Source organism: Cupressus sempervirens, chromosome 10, assembly GCF_028749045.1.
Source record: "Cupressus sempervirens isolate cs-2001-9-10 chromosome 10, ASM2874904v1, whole genome shotgun sequence".
Taxonomy (NCBI): domain Eukaryota; kingdom Viridiplantae; phylum Streptophyta; class Pinopsida; order Cupressales; family Cupressaceae; genus Cupressus; species Cupressus sempervirens.
The window spans coordinates 572,054,335-572,077,366 of NC_143127.1; the positions used below are offsets into that span (position 1 = coordinate 572,054,335).

General features: G+C 35.1%; 1 protein-coding gene across 1 annotated transcript in view; it reads left to right on the forward strand.

The window, feature by feature from the left end:
• Positions 1 to 19,138, forward strand: part of LOC149535168 (asparagine--tRNA ligase, cytoplasmic 1-like) — a 43,394-nt gene extending 24,256 nt beyond the window's left edge. The window contains exons 3-7 of the mRNA XM_089803410.1: positions 8,847 to 9,032; positions 9,149 to 9,213; positions 9,365 to 9,494; positions 9,678 to 9,736; positions 18,662 to 19,138. Of these exons, the coding sequence (XP_089659536.1) occupies positions 8,847 to 9,032; positions 9,149 to 9,213; positions 9,365 to 9,494; positions 9,678 to 9,736; positions 18,662 to 18,845 (624 nt within the window). The 3' untranslated portion in view covers positions 18,846 to 19,138. The remainder of the gene's footprint in view (positions 1 to 8,846; positions 9,033 to 9,148; positions 9,214 to 9,364; positions 9,495 to 9,677; positions 9,737 to 18,661) is intronic.
• The last annotated feature ends 3,894 nt before the right edge of the window (positions 19,139 to 23,032 follow it).

The window sequence follows — 23,032 nt, forward strand, 5'->3', positions numbered from 1 at the left end:
TCATTTTTTCTTCTATTGCTAATTGTGGCAATAACATATAGTTAAAAACTTAAAAGATATGTTCATAATCATTATTCACATAAATGAAATACATATATAACAACCATTTGGTAAGCCTATCTCATGCATATAGATACATTTCATGTTCACTTGGAAATTCAACTGATTTGAATACATTAAGAGGAATTGATGTTCGAAATTAATCAATCTAACATATCCTCAACTTGTAATTTCAAATTAAAGAAGGTAAATTACTAGTTATTAGCAAATAATTGAATGCATAACTTATCTCTGTCTTATGCATGTCTTGGCATCTGGTGGAGAGGAGAAGCATTGTCAAGGGCTTTACTTCAAAACCACGAACCCTTGAATATCCCCACAAAATCACAATCAAAAAAGGCCCTCCCTACCTTGGAATTAGGTCAGAGACACCTCTAACTAGTCACTTAGCAACATGTTGCTAGAGTAACTAACCATCACTCAACTTGACAGCAAGATTTCTTACAAGGATTTACATGAGCTATCATTTTATTTGATTTAGATATTAGACTGATTGTATTTTTTCTTTCATTGCAGGAATTCTTCCCACTCTTTCCTCCCTTAGCTCAACCATGATGGTCCTTAATACTTGGAGTAATTTATATTAAATCTCAGGATTTCATGATCTCTTATTCCTTTGCCATATATCATGCCTTATCGGCCTATAGCATCATAAGATAGAAAGCTCTTAATTCTGTTCTGATATAATAATGGGGTGTAACCCACCTCAGAGACATATTGGCTATGTCTCTGTATGTACCTCTTGATCAAATCTTTTTTTAATCACAGTTCAGCAATACCAATTTGATTAAGCAATAATCATATGTTCATCTCAGTTTAAAAGAATCACATGCAGTTCTGGTTCTTGCAACAGGTATAAAAACAATAAGCATATTTGATAAACTTGCTTTAACACATATGACTATCAAAGTATTTGAATAAAAATTCAAGCCCAATAATCATGATAATTCACATACGAACAGTATGGCATAACACATTGAATGACATAGCATTTGATATAAAAGTTCAGGCCTGATACTCAAGACGTTTCACATACAATTAACATAGCATGAAGAATACAAAGAAAGAAATGCATGACCTGATTTTGGAATTGGTCTGAGATAGCAGAATGACCCGGTACAATTCCTCTTGATTGGGTCGATGGCAATCAACCTGGCTTATGAGCTTCGACTCTGGCAATTAGCTTCAGATGTAACACTTAATGAAGTACGTTTCAAAATATATTGCAGACAATTCTCAATGCTCAGGAGTTGCAGATGTGATGAGGAAATGATGGATATTGTATTCAAAAGGAGAGAGAGATCCTTCTGCAAGGATCATAGAACATATATATCTTGTAGCAGCCAAGAAAGGAGCCTCTTGTGGTTCAGTTAGAAACAAGATGGACGTGGTGGAAAATGTTGCAAGATTGCCTTGTTGAAATTCAAAAATGAATAAATATAAATGAACTATTAGCTCGATATCATGAGTTGGCAATAATAAGGTTGATCGAGCAATAATAAAACCATGCCCATGCCAAAAAGAAAGATTATAAAAGCAAGGTGCAAAAAGATATTTAAAACATATCTTGGTATAAGAATACCACTTACTATATATTTATGTTTGCTCGAGTCCTATGATATGTAGATATATATATTTGCAAACATACATGTATATGTGTATGCTAATGATTATTTCATATGTAGACACGTGTGCGCGCGCGCACGTGTGCATGTATACATATGTACATATATCATACCCACACAGGTATGAGTATAGACAAGATATTTTTATACCAAGGTATGTTAGCTTGCACAAAGCGAGGAATTGATAAAGGTATTATTCTTACTTAAGTTACTTTTTAATGCTTCTTTTTATAATTGTTTAACCAATTAGCTCATGGTCATTCTTTGTTCTTCTTGCTTGTTAGCTGTTTCATCCTTGGTTATGGTGGTTTAGGACTCCCATCTATTTGCTCGATGGTAGGTGCCACTCCCCCATTCCCAACTACTATCTGGCAATGCTTCCCCCCTTCGACATGCTCCTACAGGGAAGAAATTCTCCACGATAATATCATATTCCCAGAGAAAACCATAATTACCATAACAATTATTATTCATAAACCATCATAATGACTAACCACCATTTCATTCTCCATGAGTTCATGATGAATAACCAACTTTCCAAGATAACATCAAAATATCATAATAACAGTTAACTAGCATGCCAACTTTATATGAAATTATAGCGATTAATCATCTTACGATTTCACATGATTGTTACAAATTTTACCTGTCAATTGACTTCACATGAAACCTCAATGGCTATATGAATATTTTAAATTGAGCCAAAAAATGGGATGTAACACAAAGTCTATGCAAAGACGCAAAAATGTAGATGCCATTCCGTTTAAAGACATTTGAAGTCTCAGACCAGAGACGATGCAAACACCATCCTCTAGGTAGAGATGAAATTTTAGCAATGTTTGGTAAAACTACATGAGATAAAAGCTAAAAATAGGATGAAACCAAGGTATAATTGAAAGACAACAACCTTTGCACCGTGGAATATGAGATACACACATATCAAGGCAATAATCCCTTGATTTCATCAATGCATAAATGAAAGCATAAATTTACAAAGCTAGATGTCAACATCAATACGCACAAAACCAAAACATACATATATACAGTCAAGTATCTCTACAATGAAAGTGTGAGTATACAAGCTCCATATCCTGTAGCTAGATAAAGTTCGTCCTTTTTCACCAGTCCCTAGCAATGATATAGTTAGCAACACCTCCAACCATATGGAACTCGTAGGGCCAACCTACTATGCTGGTGGAGATAGTAGCACGACCACAAACATAAGGAAAACACACAAGCAAGGGGTGGATAACACACACACAAAGAAAATGCATAAACTCAGGGCAGGGTGCCATGATCCAATGCAATATACATAAATGCAAATAGAGTAAAACATGGAGAATACTCAACATGTGGACCAACGTCCAAAGTGCATACCAAGTACGCTCAAAGCACATCACGGTCACTATTGAGTATTAACATTGGGTGAAGAGACTTGGGAGTGGGAGTGTCATCACATGGCTCATAATGGCCCATGCGGCTTGAGCAGTCATTCTTTCATTAAGAAAACTCTACTAAGCCATATTAACATCCATTGATGGCAAGGCAAGGACTCAGCATATCAACGTCTTGAAACGACAACAAGGTGGTCCCATTACATATTTTCATTAAATTTTAATCTCAATCCTTAACTAGTTCTCACTTATTAAATAGCTCTAATAAGGGATACCCTAAGACCCTTTTGTGTCCTAGCCCACCTTGAAGAGCCACTTCACTCCACTACTCAACATCAACTAGGCTCATCTCATTACAAGGAGGCATAACCAAAATAATACAAGTAGGCATAAATCAAGCAAGTCTCAAAAGTCATAAACCAAGGAACATGGTAACCCAATTGGTTCCAATACCAAGGGTACTGGTCATTCTGACCTTGACATAGGAGCGTAGCTTAACTATATGCTTGAATGCAGTCTCAACACCCTACACCCACACATCACATGCAAGCTCATCGTTTAACATGGAGTGTGCCAACACACGTCAAAAGTAAGAAGTAACAACAAAGAGAACATAGAAGGCTCAAACAAGGTTGCCAAAACAATACAAGAAAACACTCAATCAGTCGCAAGCTGAGAGTATGAGTCTTTCAAGATCCCATCAAATACGAGTAACTTAACTAATCTTCAAGGATGCGGTCTTAACCCACACTCTTTAAAATCCAAAGCAAAACCAAAGCATCCATACAATAGACAAGGACCCAAGGAAAGAACATAAATCACAATCAAGCTCTATTGGTGTCATCACCAATAACACGAATCCCAAGATGGTCTGACATAAACAAATGGGATGCGAAAAACAATAAATGACCCAAGACAACACCCATATCCCCATAATCCAATAAGGAGCTCAAGCTTATAAAAATAACAAAATTTGACTAAATTCAACAAGGGTTCAAAAATTAGCATTTTGACTTGAAAGGGCACTTTTGACCCAAAATATAAAAATGCTCACAATGTCCTATAACCATTCCAATTTGACCATCGTCCTCTTTAAAGAAGAGACTATCAACCTCAAAATCAATCATGCCAAAAATGGCGAATGACAGGTCCATGAGGGCAAACAAATTGATGCTACGGAAAAAGGTCAGAAATCAAATTTGAATTTGGTTGCAAAAAATAAAACCATTGGTCTAAATATACCCAACAATAACTATAAAATAAATTTTTACTTCTAGGCACTTCACGGAAATCCAACAACATAACGGCTAAAAAACTTGCATTTCAAAACATATAACTCACATAAACCCAACCGGGCATGGAAAGAGCTCAAATAAGTGGGGAAAAAAGCATAAATACATCTCACATATCAATTGTGATGAGAGAGGAATGAAGAGCTCTACCTCTCAAATGGAGAAAAACTTGAAATAAAGAGGATTAAAAAAGGCATCGCTAGATCGACTAACACTTTTGGCAAAGGGGAGCAATTCCAACATGATTCCAATGAGCTGGTCCACGCAAGAATCTGACAAGCAGATCAAATTGCTCACAATAGGGTTTGAGCAATTTTTTGCTCTCCAAAATAAAAAGTGAGAGAAATGAATTCTAATTTTTCATTGTAAATCACTTTTTCCTTTGAAACCAAAAAGGCTAAAAATAAAATCACTCAAGGCAATTAAATTTAAAATGCCCAAAATCAGCGCGAACTCAACTTGGGTTAACTCAATCAATTCCAGTTGAATGGAATAACTGTACGATAAGATTGCTAGGAATATAAAATAACTATATAATAATTAATTCAACATTATTAATTAAATTCTCTTCTGTGACAATTACGAGAACTCTAAAGCATAGACACACCATTGGTGTATCACAAATTCATAATGAATCCAAATTTATCAAACACGTACCAGAGGGATAATATAATAATCAATTATGGATACATCATCCATATAAGGATGATATTGGCTCAGTAGGAAAGGTCAGAACTACTATCTATTGTGCCCACAGTCAGGAATATAAGTACAAATTCACTTCTTGAAACTTAGGAGGAATGTACTTGGGTACCTGTTCGGTAAACGTGCAAATGTCAAGAGAAAATGCTCATAATGTATAAATAGTATCACATATAATATAGATAATCACAATGAAGGAGAGCGGGACGCTGTGTAGATCTCGTGAGCAACTATGGCTCCATCTTACTTTGTGCTAGCCCCCATGGGCAATCCATGCATATCAGTGGTGCAATACAACATAACAACATATAACCACCTTAATATTGCATTTAAATTAAAGGCATTTTACATAAATCATTTCTAGCAATATGAGCATATGTCAAGTGAAGTCTATGTAAATTTCTCAGCAGCGTATAAGGAAGAATGTATAGGAATTATAGGCAATCATCCTAACAAATTAACCCATTCTTCTTGATTGCAAAACATCTCAGATTATATCATAAGGCGTCATAATGAATATATAACTAGTAAATAACCACATAATTTTAACATTATAGTATTTCATTTAATGAAACCTATGTTTCTAGCTACATAAATTAATATTTTACATCAAGTATACTAACCTCATTGTGCTTACAGTACAAGGTATGAGGCTCTATTACTTCCTGGTAAGGACTGTGTTGGAGAGGCACTACAAATGAATCATTCAATCAAGTATAATTTGAGTGCATGTCCATAATAGCCCATGATAAAGAGAAGATTATAGCCTCGAGAATGCGTAAGGGATCCCAGCTTATACTTTTCTTTTGAGAGAAAATTATATAAGAACACTGAAGAAAAAACTACAATTCATCATATCATTCCGTCTTTGAGGAAAGTCTTGCACAAGCTTCTAAGGGCCTCTTGGTCAGATTGATTGTTCTTGAATCTCAATTCTGCTTCCTTGTAAAGCTCCTTCTGTGTAATAAATAAAATGGCAATCATAACTTGATATTGATGTTTAACAAATAAACAACAAATTTTAGTTCATTCAACACATATTTTTGATGAGTTGCTTATCCATCACAACTCTTACATCTCCGCTAACTTTTGAAAGACAAGAACTTCAAAGGGAACATCTTACATGATACAGTGGTGAATAACAATGTTGTAAAATTTATTTACAACATTTTTTTGATATACTTAAGTATAATATTTCAACAATTTAACAATGAAAATAACTTTTTAGTGAAAGTTTTATATGGAAGTTTTATTTGTCTCGCATACTCTTTTTTAAGTCTTAGTGTCTTTTCAGCCTTTTGTATAGTAGGATTTCTTGTCACATCAGGTTGCTTCAGGTAAGAGAATGTACAGTTTCTGTATACAGCAAAACTGGAAGGAGGTAAAGTGACATACAGTGCAAGAAAATTTCTTATGAGGTATATTTCTACAAGTAGGTATAGACCTCCACAAAGAATATTACTAATTTAGACAAAGGGCACAAGACAAAGTGATTGTGATTTGGTAGTCTTTGCAATTAATAGGCAGTTTGTCACAGTTCAAAGAGAATCCAATTTTTATTCGGTGATTTGACAGAATATACCCACAAAAAACAGATAGTGATGATGCTTGTGTGGCTCGGTGAGAACCTCCACTATGCCATAGGACGTAAGATCTCTCTAATAGCATCTCATGTGACTGTTTCCATAGTGCTGGAACATGATTATGGGAAAGGCTCATAAATATTTGGGAATTAAGAAAATATATGCTTCAGTGGCAACCTTGTAATAGGAGGTATTAGATTGTGCTGCGTGACTATCTGGTTTTGGGCAATGCTTCAAAATGCACTGAGAGCTATTAAAACATATTCACCTAGAATACCTTAACCACTACAAAAAGCCAGAATAATATTTGTTCAATTGAACATGGAGGTAAAATGTACTGGAATCAGTATAGACATGGCATGCACTGTAAGTAAAAGATAGCCCACACATGACACCATGAAGATTTCCAGGCCATTAGTACATACCCAAAAGGTGCAAGAAGCTCTAGTGGTATTGCACGATAGTCCAGGGAGACTTTCATTTCTTGGTATTGTGTTTACATTCACATTGAAGCCAGGAGCTATATACATACCAAAACAGCCAAATAACTAGACAGAGAGAAATATATACATACCTGGTCTCTATGACTCTGGGAAAATGGAGAAACTATTGCTAGGAAATTCCTCAAACTACTAGTGCAGAACAGTCCCCCTTAATTATTGATCAAATTAGGGTTTCAGTTAGCCATATAAAGCTACAAAAACTTCTACTTCTATTCAAATGGATTGCAAGTTCAAAGTTAATGCTCTGTTTTAGTTAGGAGTATAGAAACTAGTCCCATTCGGGGCCTCTATAAAACCATAACAGACAAAATTAATGTCCTGCTCTGAATTGATTACAGGAGAAATTTTCAGTGGATCATATTTCTGTAAAACTCTGGTCAAAAGCTAAATGGATACCTACATGGGCAATAATGTTGTGGGCCTGCATATCAAATTGACGGAGTCTGTGGCTTCAAAAATTTAAAATGACCTTCTTGTTAGGGAAAATGTAGAGATTTAACAGTGTTTTTACTGCATTTTGGATCAGTAATGGAATCATCTGTTCTGCTGTGATGAATGCCCAATCGTCCTTCCGTATTCTGCAAGAAGGTGAAACTTGTAGTTTAAGATTTGTAGAAACAGATTTGCTGGAATGGCTTTTGAAGCTTCCTACCATTGCCAACAACTCCAACCCATCCCCACCTTGAATTTGTCTGACATATAACATTGTAAGAGATGCAATGTGAAATGCTGCAGGAAAATGGAAATGGTTTGATGCTACAGCATGCAGATTAGATTGTCACCACAATCAGTGATCAAAAAATCATTATCAGGGAAGTATTCACTTTTGTGAGACAATGGTGGTGCAAGACAAAAAACTGGAGCTTCCATACGCAAACAAGCTTGCAAGGGAAGCTTACCAGCTTAATTAATGGTGGCTTTTTGAAAAGTAAAATTACACTTTGTGAATGAACCCTTAGTCTTCTGGTGAAGGTGAATGGTTCTGAATGAAGCCAACAGGGATGAGTGAGTGCAAGGCTCCAACATCATAAAGGATGAGTTTGGAATTGTGTCCCAGTTGAGATTGGTGGAATGGATACCCCTCAGTCCTTGGTTCTTAGCCAAAGAGTTTCAGTGTATGAATTGTGCTCCTGTATTGGATAGCTAAATAAATCTGGGCTTATATAAGACCTACTGAAAAAAATAAAGTTAAAATTTACATACTAAAGTAAAATAGCTCCTAAAATAAAATAAAATTTTAAAACAAAATAAGTCTTTCAATTTATGTGTCCATGGAGTAAATAGAATAATTTTGAAGTAAATAAAATAAAAACTATGAAGTAAATAAGATAACTCCAAGCTTAAATATGTTGGGAATTTATAGATGTATGTATTTAGTATATCTATGCGGGTAGTATTCTTTTTCATTAATTTTATTTATAGATGCATTATGTTTTTTGGGCTGGGGGAGCATGTCAATGGTTTATTCTACTCATTTTCGTATGTTATCTGATGTGATTTACAGTAAGTTGGATTCTCACAGTTGATGCCCTGAGAAAAAAATACTATGAACAAATTGAGATCTTTTAATTTGATTTAAATAACTAGTGCAGATCTTAAATGATATTGGGATGATGAAGATTGATAAAATCTTACAAATACTGTATGGTTGGTTTGACTGTAGAATATTTTGTAATCTCATTTGCAGGATGACATGAACTGTGCAGAAGATTATGTGAAATTCCTTTGTCAGTGGTTGCTTGATAACTGCTTTGATGATATGAAATTCATAAACCAAAGAATCGACCAAACTGCCATAGATCGTCTTCGCAAATTAGTTTCAACTCCATTTGAACGTATTACCTACACAGAGGCTGTTCAACTATTAGAGAAGGTTATACTTATTTTGCAAGTAGTTATAGGCATATATTGTCATTTACATTTCTTGACTTATTAAACTTTAAAGACAATAAGGACTTGAGAATATTGCATCTATTTGCAAATAAACAGGTCACAGATAAGAAATTTGAGAACAAGGTAGAATGGGGCATTGATTTAGCATCGGAGCATGAAAGGTATGCAAAGCATAAGATTCCCATATGTTTTGCTGGAATATGCTAGAATCATTGACAAAAAATATGATTATACATGCACTATCCACTTTCATGAGTGTTGGATCCAGCTTTTGGGAAAATGTATGATATTTTTAGTACCCAATTGATGCAGATATTTAACTGAGGTGATATTTAAAAAGCCAGTTATTGTGTACAACTATCCAAAAATGATCAAGGCATTTTACATGCGACTCAATGAGGATGACAGGACTGTTGCTGCCATGGATGTGCTTGTGCCAAAGGTAGGTTCCTCATCTCTTGATATGTTTAGGCAGTGAGCCTAGATGTAAGAAATAAAATGCACATTAACCATGATGTAATTCTCTGGGATTGAGCTATACTTGATGAGTCTACATATGTCTAAGCTTATGATTGCAGTCAATATCTTTTGGTCAGAAGTTAAGCTTATGTGCACTACTTCACAGGTTGGGGAGCTAATAGGTGGGAGCCAAAGGGAGGAACGATTGGAAGTTATTGAGAAAAGGTATGTGGTACAATGAGTTGTCTTTTCTTGTTCTTTGTAAAAAATTTCATTTGAAAAACACTTTCTTTTTCTGCATAACTTGTTTTTGATGTATGGTTGTAGCACTGCTGAAGAGCCACCTTAAGTTAGCAATCAACATGGCACAAAGTTCATCTTATACTAATTTTGAACCAAATCTAACAAAAAATTGTTATCCTGCTGAGTAATTAAAGAGCACACAGAAAAAACTGAGAGGGTTGATGAATCAGTATTTTGAAACTTTATAGAACTTAAAAAACTCATGAAACCTCTTAAAACAGAGGAAGCAAAACATAGAAACAAGAACGCAAAACTTTCTAAAGTACTTATGGGCAAAAAACCATGGCATAAATATGTTCATTCAAAATTTTGTCACCAATCCGTTTACATTAGTGAGTTGCAACTCATGCAAATAGAAACAACTCATGCAAAGAGCACCAACTCAGAACAATCGAGGCACCAACCTCAACTAGAGCACGGACTCAAAACAACCAAGGCACCAACCTCACTGAGAGCGCCAGCTTCAGATAGACAATAAGTTCAGAAATAAATAAATAATCCAGCGCTTCAACCCTGCTAACAGAGCAAATTTTATGAGCACCACAACTCATTTTTCATTGCTAGGATTCAGTTTGTTGTACACATGCAATCACCATGAAAACACACTATCTCCTTCTGTATCCAACTATCACACCAACCTACAGCAAGATATGTTTTTTTTGAATTGAAAGTACCAAATAGTATAATCAACAGTTATGTTTTTGCCATCTTCAGACTAACTCAACACCCTGTCTATCAAGTGTGTACATGATGCTGCTAAAAAGCAACAGCTTGCAATAGAAGGTAATGAATGCTCAGCGTCAGAGAATCATACCCAGTCACAGCTTGCATGATAAAATGAAAAGTCTCGTTTATTTACACCAAAGACGTTTCTTTATTAAATTATTTGAAGTAGACGAGCTGATTTCATTCATTGATGGTTCACATCATTTCAAAAAGCTTGGATGACAATTGAATAGATCTTGAGCATTCATTTTCATCGTGGATTTTCACACACATACCTATATTAGTCGCTGCATTTTATCACTGTTTTTGGGCTTTTCTTGGGCAATGACAATTGCAATCATTAGGAAGTTTGTAAACACTTAACAGAATACCTGTATGCAGTTATTAGTTGACATGTGACTGATATTTTGTAGGTGCTTTCAGCTGGAATGCTGTGACATGGTGGGAAACTAACATACCAACAAACTCAGCTGAAAAACCAGTTACCAGTGGAAATAATTAATTTTCTGTCACATCTTTTTCACCTAGAACATTCTAGCTGCATTGTGTTACAAGATCAAATCATATTGCTTTATTTTATAAATTGAATTCTGTGGACTGAGCTACCAAAAAGAAAGGCCGACTGATGATGTGTGGAACTGCCCTTGGTAAATTCCACAGCCATCTTTTAGGGCTAATCTTAACCATCCATGTCCCCTAATTCTCTATAAATAGATCATTGATTGTGTTATAGCCCTTTGATCTGCTAAATGTTGCTATAGCGTCTGTTGTTTATCTGCTTTGATTTCACAAGAATGTAGTTTATGTTTGATTTGGCAAGAGGAATGTGGAAGGCCTCAAATTCAAAAATAGTTGATTATTTTGTAGTCCTTTGATCTGCGAAATGTTTCTATAGTGTATGTGTTGTTTATCTGCTTTGATTTAACTAGATATGTATTTTATGTTTGATTTGGCATTAGGAATGTGGAAGGCTTCAAATTCAAAAATACCCACAATGACCAGAGATGATTGATTTCTTTGAAATTCTGCCTATTTATCAGACCTGTGAAATTATAAGGGACTACTCGCGAAGCCTGCATGGCTTCTTTAGATTCATTAGCCCAAGTATCTTATAATTTCATCCCATATTTGGGAATGGAAGGTAAGTGTTCCATTCATAGTTACACCGCCCTGGGAGACGGGGGGACAAGTTTCTGAGACGGGGGGACAGAGGGGCCTTGATTTGGGGACGGCAGATTTGGGGACAGCAGGGGGACGGCGACAGGGGATGGGGGGGTGGTGGAAGGAGTAGGGGTGTATATACTATACATATGGTATAGCATATACCATATCAACTAGAATATCATGATTCATGATCAAATGACAAACAAACAATGAACATTAAACATTGAACATCAGCAAATAATAAATATTAGTCTAAACTCTATATATCAGCCTTCAAATCAATAGTATGAGTATCTAGATTCTACTATCTAATAGTAATCAATGATCATGAGTCATGACATAAAGATGATTACAATAAGTATCATGTGCCATGAATCATGATATCAAAATAAGTATATAATGCAAACAAAAACTACAAGTCTCCTAGAGTCCAAATCAAAATGTCAAATCAATGGAGACTCCTTGGTGTCCCCCCACAATGAAGGAGACTTCTTGGCGTCCCCCCTCAATGAAGGAGATTCCTTGGCGTCCCCCCGCACCCCCACACTCGGAGACCTCTAGCCGTCTCAGGGATGTCTCCCCCATCTTGGAGACCTCTAGCCGTCTCGGAGGCGTCTCGCCGTCTCCGGCGGCAGTGGCGCTCTAAGTGGTGCCGCCCGAAACGCCGAGACGCTGTCCCCCTGTCCCGGGGACGTCCCCGTCTCCGAAGCGGCCCAGTTTTTGGGGGGGGGGGGGGGGGGGGGCGCGCGTCCCCGTGTTACACTGGTTCCATTATATCGAGATTAAAAATGTGTAGTGGATGGATAATCCAGACAAACACTAATCTGATCCATTTCACATTCTTTTCTTCAAGAAAAATAAAGGTACCATCAATAAATTCTAACCAGCTTTTATGCTTCTAACCATAACTGGTCTGTCACAGCAACTAATCTGCCCATCCATTTTGGACATCAAAGTTTTTTTACTTCTGTATCACCAGAATTACTTGACACTCAACATTTGCACTCTGGGATAAAATAGTGTTGGTAATAATATAGTCGGCTACTTTTCACTGTTGTGAATAAATTTATGTTATTCCTGCAGGCATTCTCATTTCTTTCCTGCATTGGAATTCAGTAATTTTTTTATAAAATATTTAGTAGCTTACCAGACAATAGGAATGGTGTTCTAATTGTGAAAATATGAAAAAGAAGAACATGGTGAGTGTCTACACATCTGGTAGAAATAGGGTATCCTGTTGCAGCACTACATTCACTCAAATAGGAAAAATACATAGCAACTCCAACTTGTAATGGTATCTTCAACTTACCATAAGTAGAGCCCAGAAAAATTGAAATAAGATTGAAGAATATATCCATTGTGCAACAACAAATATTATTTTGGAAAACCAATCCCAGTCTGAAAAGGAATGTCTATCAGTCATTCATAACTGGGATATTCTAGAGAAATCTGTTTTCAATTATGTTTTGATGAATATCTACCCTGTTTTTAATATCCCAGTTTAGCACAAGCTGGGAGGATTCAACTAGATTCTTGGGAGTTGAGAATTTGGTTTTGATTATACATTTTCTTTCTTCATTTTTGTATATATGTCTATATTCAAACTCTCATATATATAATCACATGGGAGAGCAAAAGGATTTGCAGTATTAAAAGATTCAATTTTTTGGTCTGGGCCTTGCCCTCAGTTTTCTTATACACTTTGTCAAATTTGATTGATTCCTATGATGTATCCTTTGCTTTTGGTGGATGATTTGTTTGGAGATGATTTATTTTGCTTCTTTTATCCTATAGATCTGGATTACAGTTTGGTGTTTGATACTTCCTTTTCCTTCTGAATGTTTTTAATAGCCTATTAAATATCATTATCATATTATATGAAAAAGTACTCCGTCGCCTGTTTTCAAAAATAAACATACCAGTACTGGTACCAGTCTCTTGGCAACCTAGCATTTAAGTTTTTGTATTTGAGATACAGTTCCTTCTATGGCAAATTTTGAATTTTTCATCTTCTCAAATAAATAATAATGAGATTTGGGGTCTCTGGCATCACTTTTGTTGAATTGCATAGAAACTTGCAGGTTTCAATGTTGTGAAAAGAGCTCGGTTTGCTCTTTTCTATATACATCTCCCATTAGACAGAATGTTCGAAAACTTGCCTCTTTTTATGCAATGTTTAGATTGCATCACAGTGACAATGATCTGATATAATGAAGGGGTGTAGCATTTAGAATAGTGTCTGAAAATCTGTTTATATCCTGTTCTGGAAATGAGAACAGGTATTTTTAATCTCTAAATGTTTTGTTTCCTGTAATAGAATTCATGTTTCTTAGTGCCAGTCAGTGTTGCAAAGAAGTATTTTGTGTTGATTTAATTCAACAGCTTTCTACTATGGATTGTGCCCTCTATTTGTGAAATTTCTGCCTATTTTTTTTTTTCTGGAGACAAAGGTAGCTGCTTTTTAATTTTTCTATTTCTTGTAATAAATAGTGCTCGAGTTTCTGACTAGATTATTTTGGAAATGAAAATAGTTGTATTTATTTATTTATTCATTCATTTTCTTCTGTAATAGAATCATTGGTAAAACAAAGATATTGATTCTACTTATGGGAGAGGTTATTGGTTAGGATGAGTGAGAGAAATGCTTGAATCATGTATGTCATGCACTTTCCGTGCTGTGCTTTGCATAGATCCATGAAAAGCCAATGCACCAGATTTTTTTTGGTTGATAAATGACTACATTTTCTGTAGTTTAATTTGTTCTTTGATAGTGTTTCAAAGGCTAGAGTAAAGCCCATACCTATCTTCTTCCGACACTATGATTCTTATGGGATATAGAGAATCTGTGGGAGGGGGAGAATCTAGAGATTGAGGATGCAGTGGGTCCTTAATTAAATGATTTGAATCTTCCTGCATTTTCTCTTGTTACATGGGTCTGCATCTGCAGGATGAAGATGTTTTGGAAGCATGGGGACTCGAGGGAAACCCATAGCATTTTTCCTTGATGTCATCACTTGGATGTGTTCTTAGAAGTCTGTTTGCTCACCATAGATCGGTTTGAACTGTTCCTATTGGCTGCTATGGGTCTGGTCTGTTGTTTGGCTTGATGTCATTACTGGGCGCATTCCGACAGTTGCAGGTATATGCTCTGCTGGCAGTTTGGTATTCTCTGACTGCAGTTGGTATCTGCTATAAACATCTGTGATTCCCTTCCTTACACTTATGGTGCAGTTACGGTTCCTGCCAACATCTTGTAACGGCTGCAAGTCTGATTTTTCCGAGTATGAAAAGCTATACGCCGTGCGTAAGGCATCTTTCTGAAGTCATTACGGAAGTTAGATTTCTCAGCTGGATTGATGCACATGAAAAAATGGCATGAATGGTCGAATTATGCAGATCTGTGACTTCTCTGTGATTTGTTCACAGGTTTGGAATATGGTGTGTAACGACAGATCATTTCTTGAAAAAGTTAGTAAAACTGGATTGTTTTGAGGTTCAATGGGTAAGTAGAGGAGAGTGTGTGTATAACAGTATAAGAACACAGGAAGGAAGTTTTCAAAGTACAGATATACATTAAGGATCTGAAAAAGAGTTAGGAGAGAAGTGAGAAGTGAACAGATGGATTTTAATGTGCAAGAAGAAAAGAGACAGTTGACTGTGTATGCTGAACAAAATGAAAATGAGTTATGTAATGTCGTGAATGTTTTTCTAGAAGTCTGACAATTAGAAGAGGTATATCCATTCTGATGTTTTTAATTAGTAAGTATTTACTGATTGCTAAAGCCTCTTTTTGCAATAGAGTGGTAAACACTCTTCATACCCGGGACTTGTAATCAGCTGGTGCTTTATTTATGGCTGCCTCCATTTCCTTCCGATATGGTGATCCAACCATGTTGAAAGGAAGACCATTGGCATAGAGGCAAGGTGCAATGGATTGATCAACAAGCTTTCTTGCCTCCATTTGAAATGTCGTGTCCAATGTATCTCTTTTGCAGGTGGTAGTTTCTTGTTATTCCTCTTCCCTCTTAGTACATGTACTTGCAAGAATGCATGTTTGGAGGATACAATTGGTTCAGTGGGTAATCGCATTGTTTTGTTTCCGGATGGAGGTTGAAAAAAATTTGTTTTGATCTCTTTACCAATTTATCAGCAACTTCTTATTCTTTTACATTGAAGCTATTTGTGCACTAGACATCCCCATCTGCGACTTTACACATTGCAAATCCTTTACCAGCAGGGCCCATAAAATGCAGTTTGATCCAGGATTATGAGCTATTGAATGCTTTGCCTTTGTTACTTAGACAATAATCACACTTCCAAAGGTATGAGCCACCTCTAGAAACACATGAGATTCTTGTGGTATGTCTTTATAAAGGAGATCCTCCATCAATTTTAAAACTATGGCTCCTTGCCCTCCCACTGAACTTTGACTACCGGTGGCAGCCATTCTCGCATAATACAATCTAATTTCTTGCTATGCCTATAATAAGAAATTAAATAAATCTAAATTAGAAAAAATCTATGAACATCAAGCATACAAGTGCAAAAAAATGGTACAAAACTTAGTTAAACTTGTTTCTTTATTTTTTTTTTAAAAAAAGAAAAAGAAAAAGACTTGAAAATATCATCCAAATCTCAAAAAATTCATTAAAGAACTCAAGAATGGGATCAAATGCTTACCTTAGATGCTTAAGACTCTTTTGTGGAAGCTAAATCTTGCCCTATGAATGACCCTCTTTGAAAATATTCATGTTGCCATCAAAATGCAAAAATGGAGACCGAATGATAAGAGAGTCTAGCTGCAAACAAAATGAGATGAAGAATGGTTGAGTGGCCTCTTTTAGGGCCATTTTGCGGTTCAAGAGCAAAACAATTGGCCAAAAACAATAAAAGAACATTTTTGGGCCTGGGCCCATGGAGGCATCTGGAAGTGCTTGAATGCCTATTGGGAGGCTTCCACTTGCCTTTGGATGCTTGGGACTGCTTCCGGGTGGCTTCCACATGCATCTTTCTCCGGATCTGCCTCCATTGGCATTTGCTTCCGCCTCCCATCCTAGAATGCCTGCATCGGTATCTAAGGTAATTATGTATTTCATCTTGTCTCCATACATATTCATAGGCCTTGCCTTTGACCACTGCCATAGTCATTGAGTCTTGTTTTTCTGTTCATTATTTATAATCCACACCAACTATTTTTAGCTCATTTTTGAGGACCTCGATATACACACTTATGCCAAAATAATAAGCATTTCTTCTATGTATGCTGGCATGCTGTTTAGGGAATAAACTCTGATAACTTCCACTTTAGGGTCCGTTTGGTTTGTGGAATTTTAAAAACCTGGATTTCTACAAACCTTGGTTTAGTCAAATCAAGGTTTTGTAAATCTTCACTTCAATTTTTGCGATTTTACTTGAACCGTTTGTTTCCCTTGGAAGATGTGTGTGAAGACACATTTTTATGCGTAAGCTTGGAGTTGAAGGCAAATTTCAAAAAGTAGTCCAATCTATTGTTTTTACATCTTAAAAAACATAACCAGGTTTTGATTTTCAATTCCTACTTGCTAGTAGGAAGTTGGAAAACCTGGTTTTGAGGCAAAATTGGAAGTCTGTATGCTAATTCCATTTTGCCAATTTTGAAACAAATGCAAAAATTTTCAAATTCGGATTTTGAAAAAGCCAATTCTTGTCATCTTCCAGGAACCAAACAGACCCTTTAATGTCAATGCTTGAAAGACATCTTATCTTTGACATCAATGACAAGATCTAATAGTTTCTTGAGTGCCCTTGCATCAAGGACAATATTTCCAACTCCACTTTTTTATCTGTCAGGTTGGTGGTGGATTCGACTTTCTCATCTGTTAGGTTGCCACTTAAGCTTGTGGATTCTACTCTTTGAATCGGGCATTTGAAATCACATTTAAAGAGTTTAATACCACTTTGATCTTCATTTCCCTTATGGTAATTAAACTTAAACAACTTTGGAAGACTAAGGTATAAATTGGTTTTGATGTTTGAAAGTTAGCTACATAAGGAAGTGGATTCCACTTTCTCATTTGGTTGACTGCCACGGAAGGTGGTAGTTTCCACTAGTCTATCTGGCATGGTGAACCAAATTTCCTATTTAACCAAGCAATCTTTTGAATGGAGCCATGATGTTTCTTCAATGCCATTGACTATCTCAAATCAACGTTTGACCATTGCTTTCTTGCTCTCATACTTAGCTAATTTCTACCTTTTCCTAATTTTTTGACACTACAATTTTAAGAGGCACTTGAATTGTTGCCAATCTGTGCTACTACCTAAAGCCACCAGCAAAAAAGATGGCTCTCCCATTCACAATGGGGGTGATGGTGTGAAAACCTCACAACAGGTTTCCTGTCCCTGAGATATCCATCTTCCATGTCCCTCCGCCTCCTCATCTTGGGACTCTGGAACATAGGCATTTTCTTGATACAGTTGATGCCTGAATACTTGATGAGAGATTTGTGACTAGGATCCTAACTTCTTTGATATATATTTGTATTGCCTTTTATTTGGAAATGGATAACTTCTTGGATGTGTCCTCAAGTTATTAGCTCTAGAGGATATAAGTTTCTATCGCTATATTCTTCTGAAGTGCATGTTTGTGCTTGCCAATATGCTTGATGATTGGCTTATTTGGTTACCATTGAATTTGGACACGTCAATGTGATGATGAACTGCACTAAAATACTTTGTCAGCTGCCAGATATTCTAAGGTTGACCACACCATGTACATTAATGTTTTTCCATCATGCATAAATTGGAAATCTTTTCCAGCATTCTCCATTTCTTTGCATGGCTTGTTAGTGTCATGTTATTGACATTTGTGTGTTTGCATCCAATAATATTTTAGGATTGTATTATATTATAGTTGTTACTGCCCTCATTTTAATCAACAGATGGTATTCTCTTTAACATATACATTTCACAATGCAGGATTGAAGATATGGGCTTGCCAAGAGAGCCTTACGAGTGGTACCTTGATCTACGTAGATTTGGAACTGTGAAACATTGTGGATTTGGCCTAGGCTTCGAACGTATGGTTCTGTTTGTAACTGGTTTGGAAAATATAAGAGATGTTATTCCATTCCCTCGATACCCAGGGAAGGCTGATCTGTGAACATGGTAAGTTTGATTACACTTTGTCATGTTACGGAATATTGGATACACCATTGGTAACTACACACTTGAATAGGTGAGTTATATTTTACTTGGAAAAATGCTTGTAGCCAAAGACAGCTGATTCCAATATGCCCTATTCTGGGAAAGCGGTTCTTACATCACATGATTCTCAATTTCTGCTATTGTACTTCTGTGCACAGTGGAATATTTGAAACCAGATTGACTTGCTTTTGATATGATATTTTGATGTATATGGGTGGTAATGGAATGGCTGTTTCATTTTTGAATTAAGTTTTGAGCTTGTAGACATCAAGCAATGGTTTACATGCATATTTGCCTTGTACCTGTGTAAGGCAATTGATGAAATGTTTAGGCTCTTGCATTATATTACTTCATATCTTTACACGATTACCAAATTTTAGTCACAATCACTTAATTGCGAAGCAAGGGAAATACATTTGTCATATTAATTATGCAATGCTATAGTCTAATGCCTACTCAGAAGTTTGCAAGTATTGTGTGATTTGGTAGAAGCTGGATCCATTTCAATGGTCCTATTGTTGGCTTCTTATTTGCCCTCTATAGTTCAAGAATGTACATACAAACAAAAAATGGAGAACTAAATTGTATATATATATATATATATATTGAAAAGAATCCAACCATGTATGCATGACATGTGAAGACATTTTCAGGAGGCGAAAAGTATTTGAAAGAAAATTTTCCAGGAAATTGAAAGCAGTAAAAATGCCTGTTTATATAGCAGTCCAGCTTGTCTAATTTCATTTAGCAAAATATGCTTCATCACATTTATATTGGTTTTACTGTTGCATAGTATTTTTTATTCTGTTTTCTTGTATCTTAACCATCCTTGAGATTCCTTGATGAAAGGTACCTATTGCAGAAACACCAATTTGAATAGATATTGCATGATATCTATGGTGTACCTTGCAGATTTTGAAATCCAAATTGACAGGAAAATGTAGTGAGTAGGGGAATGTGCCCATTAATTGGGCAGGGTCCAGTGGTTGTGAGTGCACTATGACATTTAAAGACCATGTATTTTAATATTATTGTACTATTAGTCACAAACAATAAAGTCTTAGTGTTGACCATTTCTATATGTAAGCTGTATACAAGGAACATCTAAAAAATAACGAAACATGTGATGTCACCTGGACACAAAAAACACACTATCAAATGCATGACTATCAAACTTTTTTTTTGAGTGCACTATGACATTTAAAGACCATATATTTTAATATTATTGTACTATTAGTCACAAACATAAAAGTCTTAGTCTTCACCCTTTCTACATGTAAGCTGTATACAAGACACATCTAAAAAATAACAAATCATGTGATGTCAGCTGGACACAAAAAACACATGAACAAATGCATGACTATTGAACTTATCTTTTTGATATTTTTATTTTTATGATCCTCACAAACATAAAAGTCCTAGTGTTGACCATTTCTACATGTAAGCTGTATAGAAGGCACATCTAAAAAATAACGAATCATGTGATGTCACCTGGACACAAAAAACACACGATCAAATGCACGACTATCTAACTTATCTTTTTGATATTTTTATTTTTATCACCCCTCAACAAAGGCTGTTGATATGGCATTATATTTGATGACATAGACCTGAATTTTAGGTTCTTACAGTGAACTTGTAAATTAAACTGCTATAAGAATTGTCATTAAAAATTACCAGATGGTTTGAAAGTTTTTTAGGGGCACAACTACTAGGTGCTCTTCCCTCTTCCCTAACTAATATAACACAGGCGTAAGTGAATATAGCACGTTACCATCTGCTTATTATAGTCCTGGGGATTCTTAGCGTAGAACTAAAAGCTGGAGCAAGGACTAGACAGATTTTATGTTGGTAAATGCAGACTAATGTGACCAAATAGTGACATGAGTAGGAATATATATAACAATATTGCTGTCAATTAAGTTACAGTGTTACATAATCTTGAGGACCACCTTGTCTGCACAATGTAACTACTTTCAATTGCGGGAATAACACAAAGCAAAGATTGACATTGGGTGTTTTATTGTTTATGAGGGTTTTCCTTGAGACATAATATATATAACAGGGTATTATACTTCTTGAGATTCTTTGGATTAATTGAAAGTACCATCTACGTAGAACATCTATAATGCCATGCCCAAAATAAGGGTAAAACAATGCCTACATTTTCTTTGATACACTTAGTTTACTAGGTTGTGTAGTTGAAAAGTTCAAGGTTTTCTAAGGCTGGGGTCCCATGGGTACCCGCTTGCTTAAAATAGAGAGGGTGCCGCTGAGCTTTTATAGGAACATTTAAAGGGGAGCGGTCTCATGGCATTACATATAAATCTGCTTAAAAAAATTAGCTCCTAAATTGAAGGAAATATTAAAAATATAAATTGTTGTTTTTAGAATTTTTGGCAGGATGATTTCAATTTGGAGGGAAAATGAAGGGTAGGTTCTTGCCAAGTGGCAGAATTCTTCCCTAAATAGTAGGGGCTATTTCCAGCACCCCTTTTGCACCCCTCCCCCCCTTTTTTTGCATCCGCTCAACTAAAAAGTAGGGGCTCCTAGTTAATAGGAAAAGATTCCAAATTAAGCTTTAGCCCCCCCAAAATCTTATCATGGGACCTCTAGCTCCTTAAATATAGAGCCCAAGCCCTCCCCCATGGGACCCCAGGGTAAAAGGTTGTAGCCACAAAGTAGTTACATAACATGGTTAACCAGTTTAAATTTGAGGGGCATCATGAACTTCATTGTGCGTGTGATTTCCCATCAACATGATGGACTAGTCAACCTCCCTCAACGGGGTTACCTCCCTATTTTCGATAGCTACTTATTTAACAAATGTTCAATTTAGTATGGTTTAAATGTTTGAAGGTTTTAAACTCTAAATTGCATCAAATCAATTAAAAAGAAATCTATTCCCTTGGAGCACCTCCTACATTAGAAACTTGTCCATCCAATTTTAACTCATTTTAGTAACATTTTATAAAGGCTTCTTTTAGAAAATGATTAATTAAATAATTCTTTAAATAAACTTACTATTTTAATTTTATTTTTTTTAAATCCTCATTATTATAGCAAACAAGGTGATCCCTTAGTGACTTACAAATCTAATAAATTCAACATCAAGATTGTGTTCAATCACTAAAATAATGTCCATAACAATTGCAATAATTAAGTTTTATTCCATGAAATATTATTAACTTGTAACATTTGAATAAAAAAGGGTTTGTATTTAACACAAAAAAAAACAATACCATGTTAAATAACTTAATATTAGTACATAACTTAATCAATTAAATAGTTTTCTCTATTACATTTATTTTATTTAATATAATTTATTATTACTATTATTAAAAGTCACAAGGAGAGAAGAAAAATCAAAATTAATGAAAATAAGAAGGAAATCAACTCCTCAAAAAATCATTTAATATATCTTAAAATATTGGAAGTATAGAAATAGATTTTTGTAATAGAGTGTAAATTGTATGAGAAAATATTTTATTTTTTGGAAAGGTATTTTGCAATTAGAGTGTGAATTGTTTGCAAATACAAGGAAATCATATACAATTGTAGAGCTAACAAGAACATTTTTATATAAAACAATACTTAAAATGTATGTTAGTGATTAACAAGATTAGATGAGGAGCTAATGTAATATTTGTATGAGAATTAGTTGAGAATACATATGCAACAATTGTATGACATGACCAAATTCTATTTTTAAAAATTTGATTTTTAATATATTTTAAAAATAGATTAGAAGTTAAATTTCAACCTATTAGTGATATATGCAAAGATAAAGGACATGAAAATGAAAAATATAAATGATATGCATAAAATTATTAAACAAGAAACTTATAAATTTTAAAATGTAATTTATAAAATAGATAATATAATAAATAAATATACATTTATAAGCTTAATTATAGTTTAAAATATATTTATAATAAATATATTTACAATCCAGAATAAATAGAATACATTTACCTTTGACTTTTTGCAAAGGTCTTTGGGGATGCATACCTCTTCTTACATTCATTTACTATACATTTTACATTTTATACTCAGAAGGCATGCCTTCCTTTTCGAGTTTTATTGTTTGTTTATTGTTCACACTTTCTTCAGATTTATCTTCCTTTTCCACTTTTAAACTTT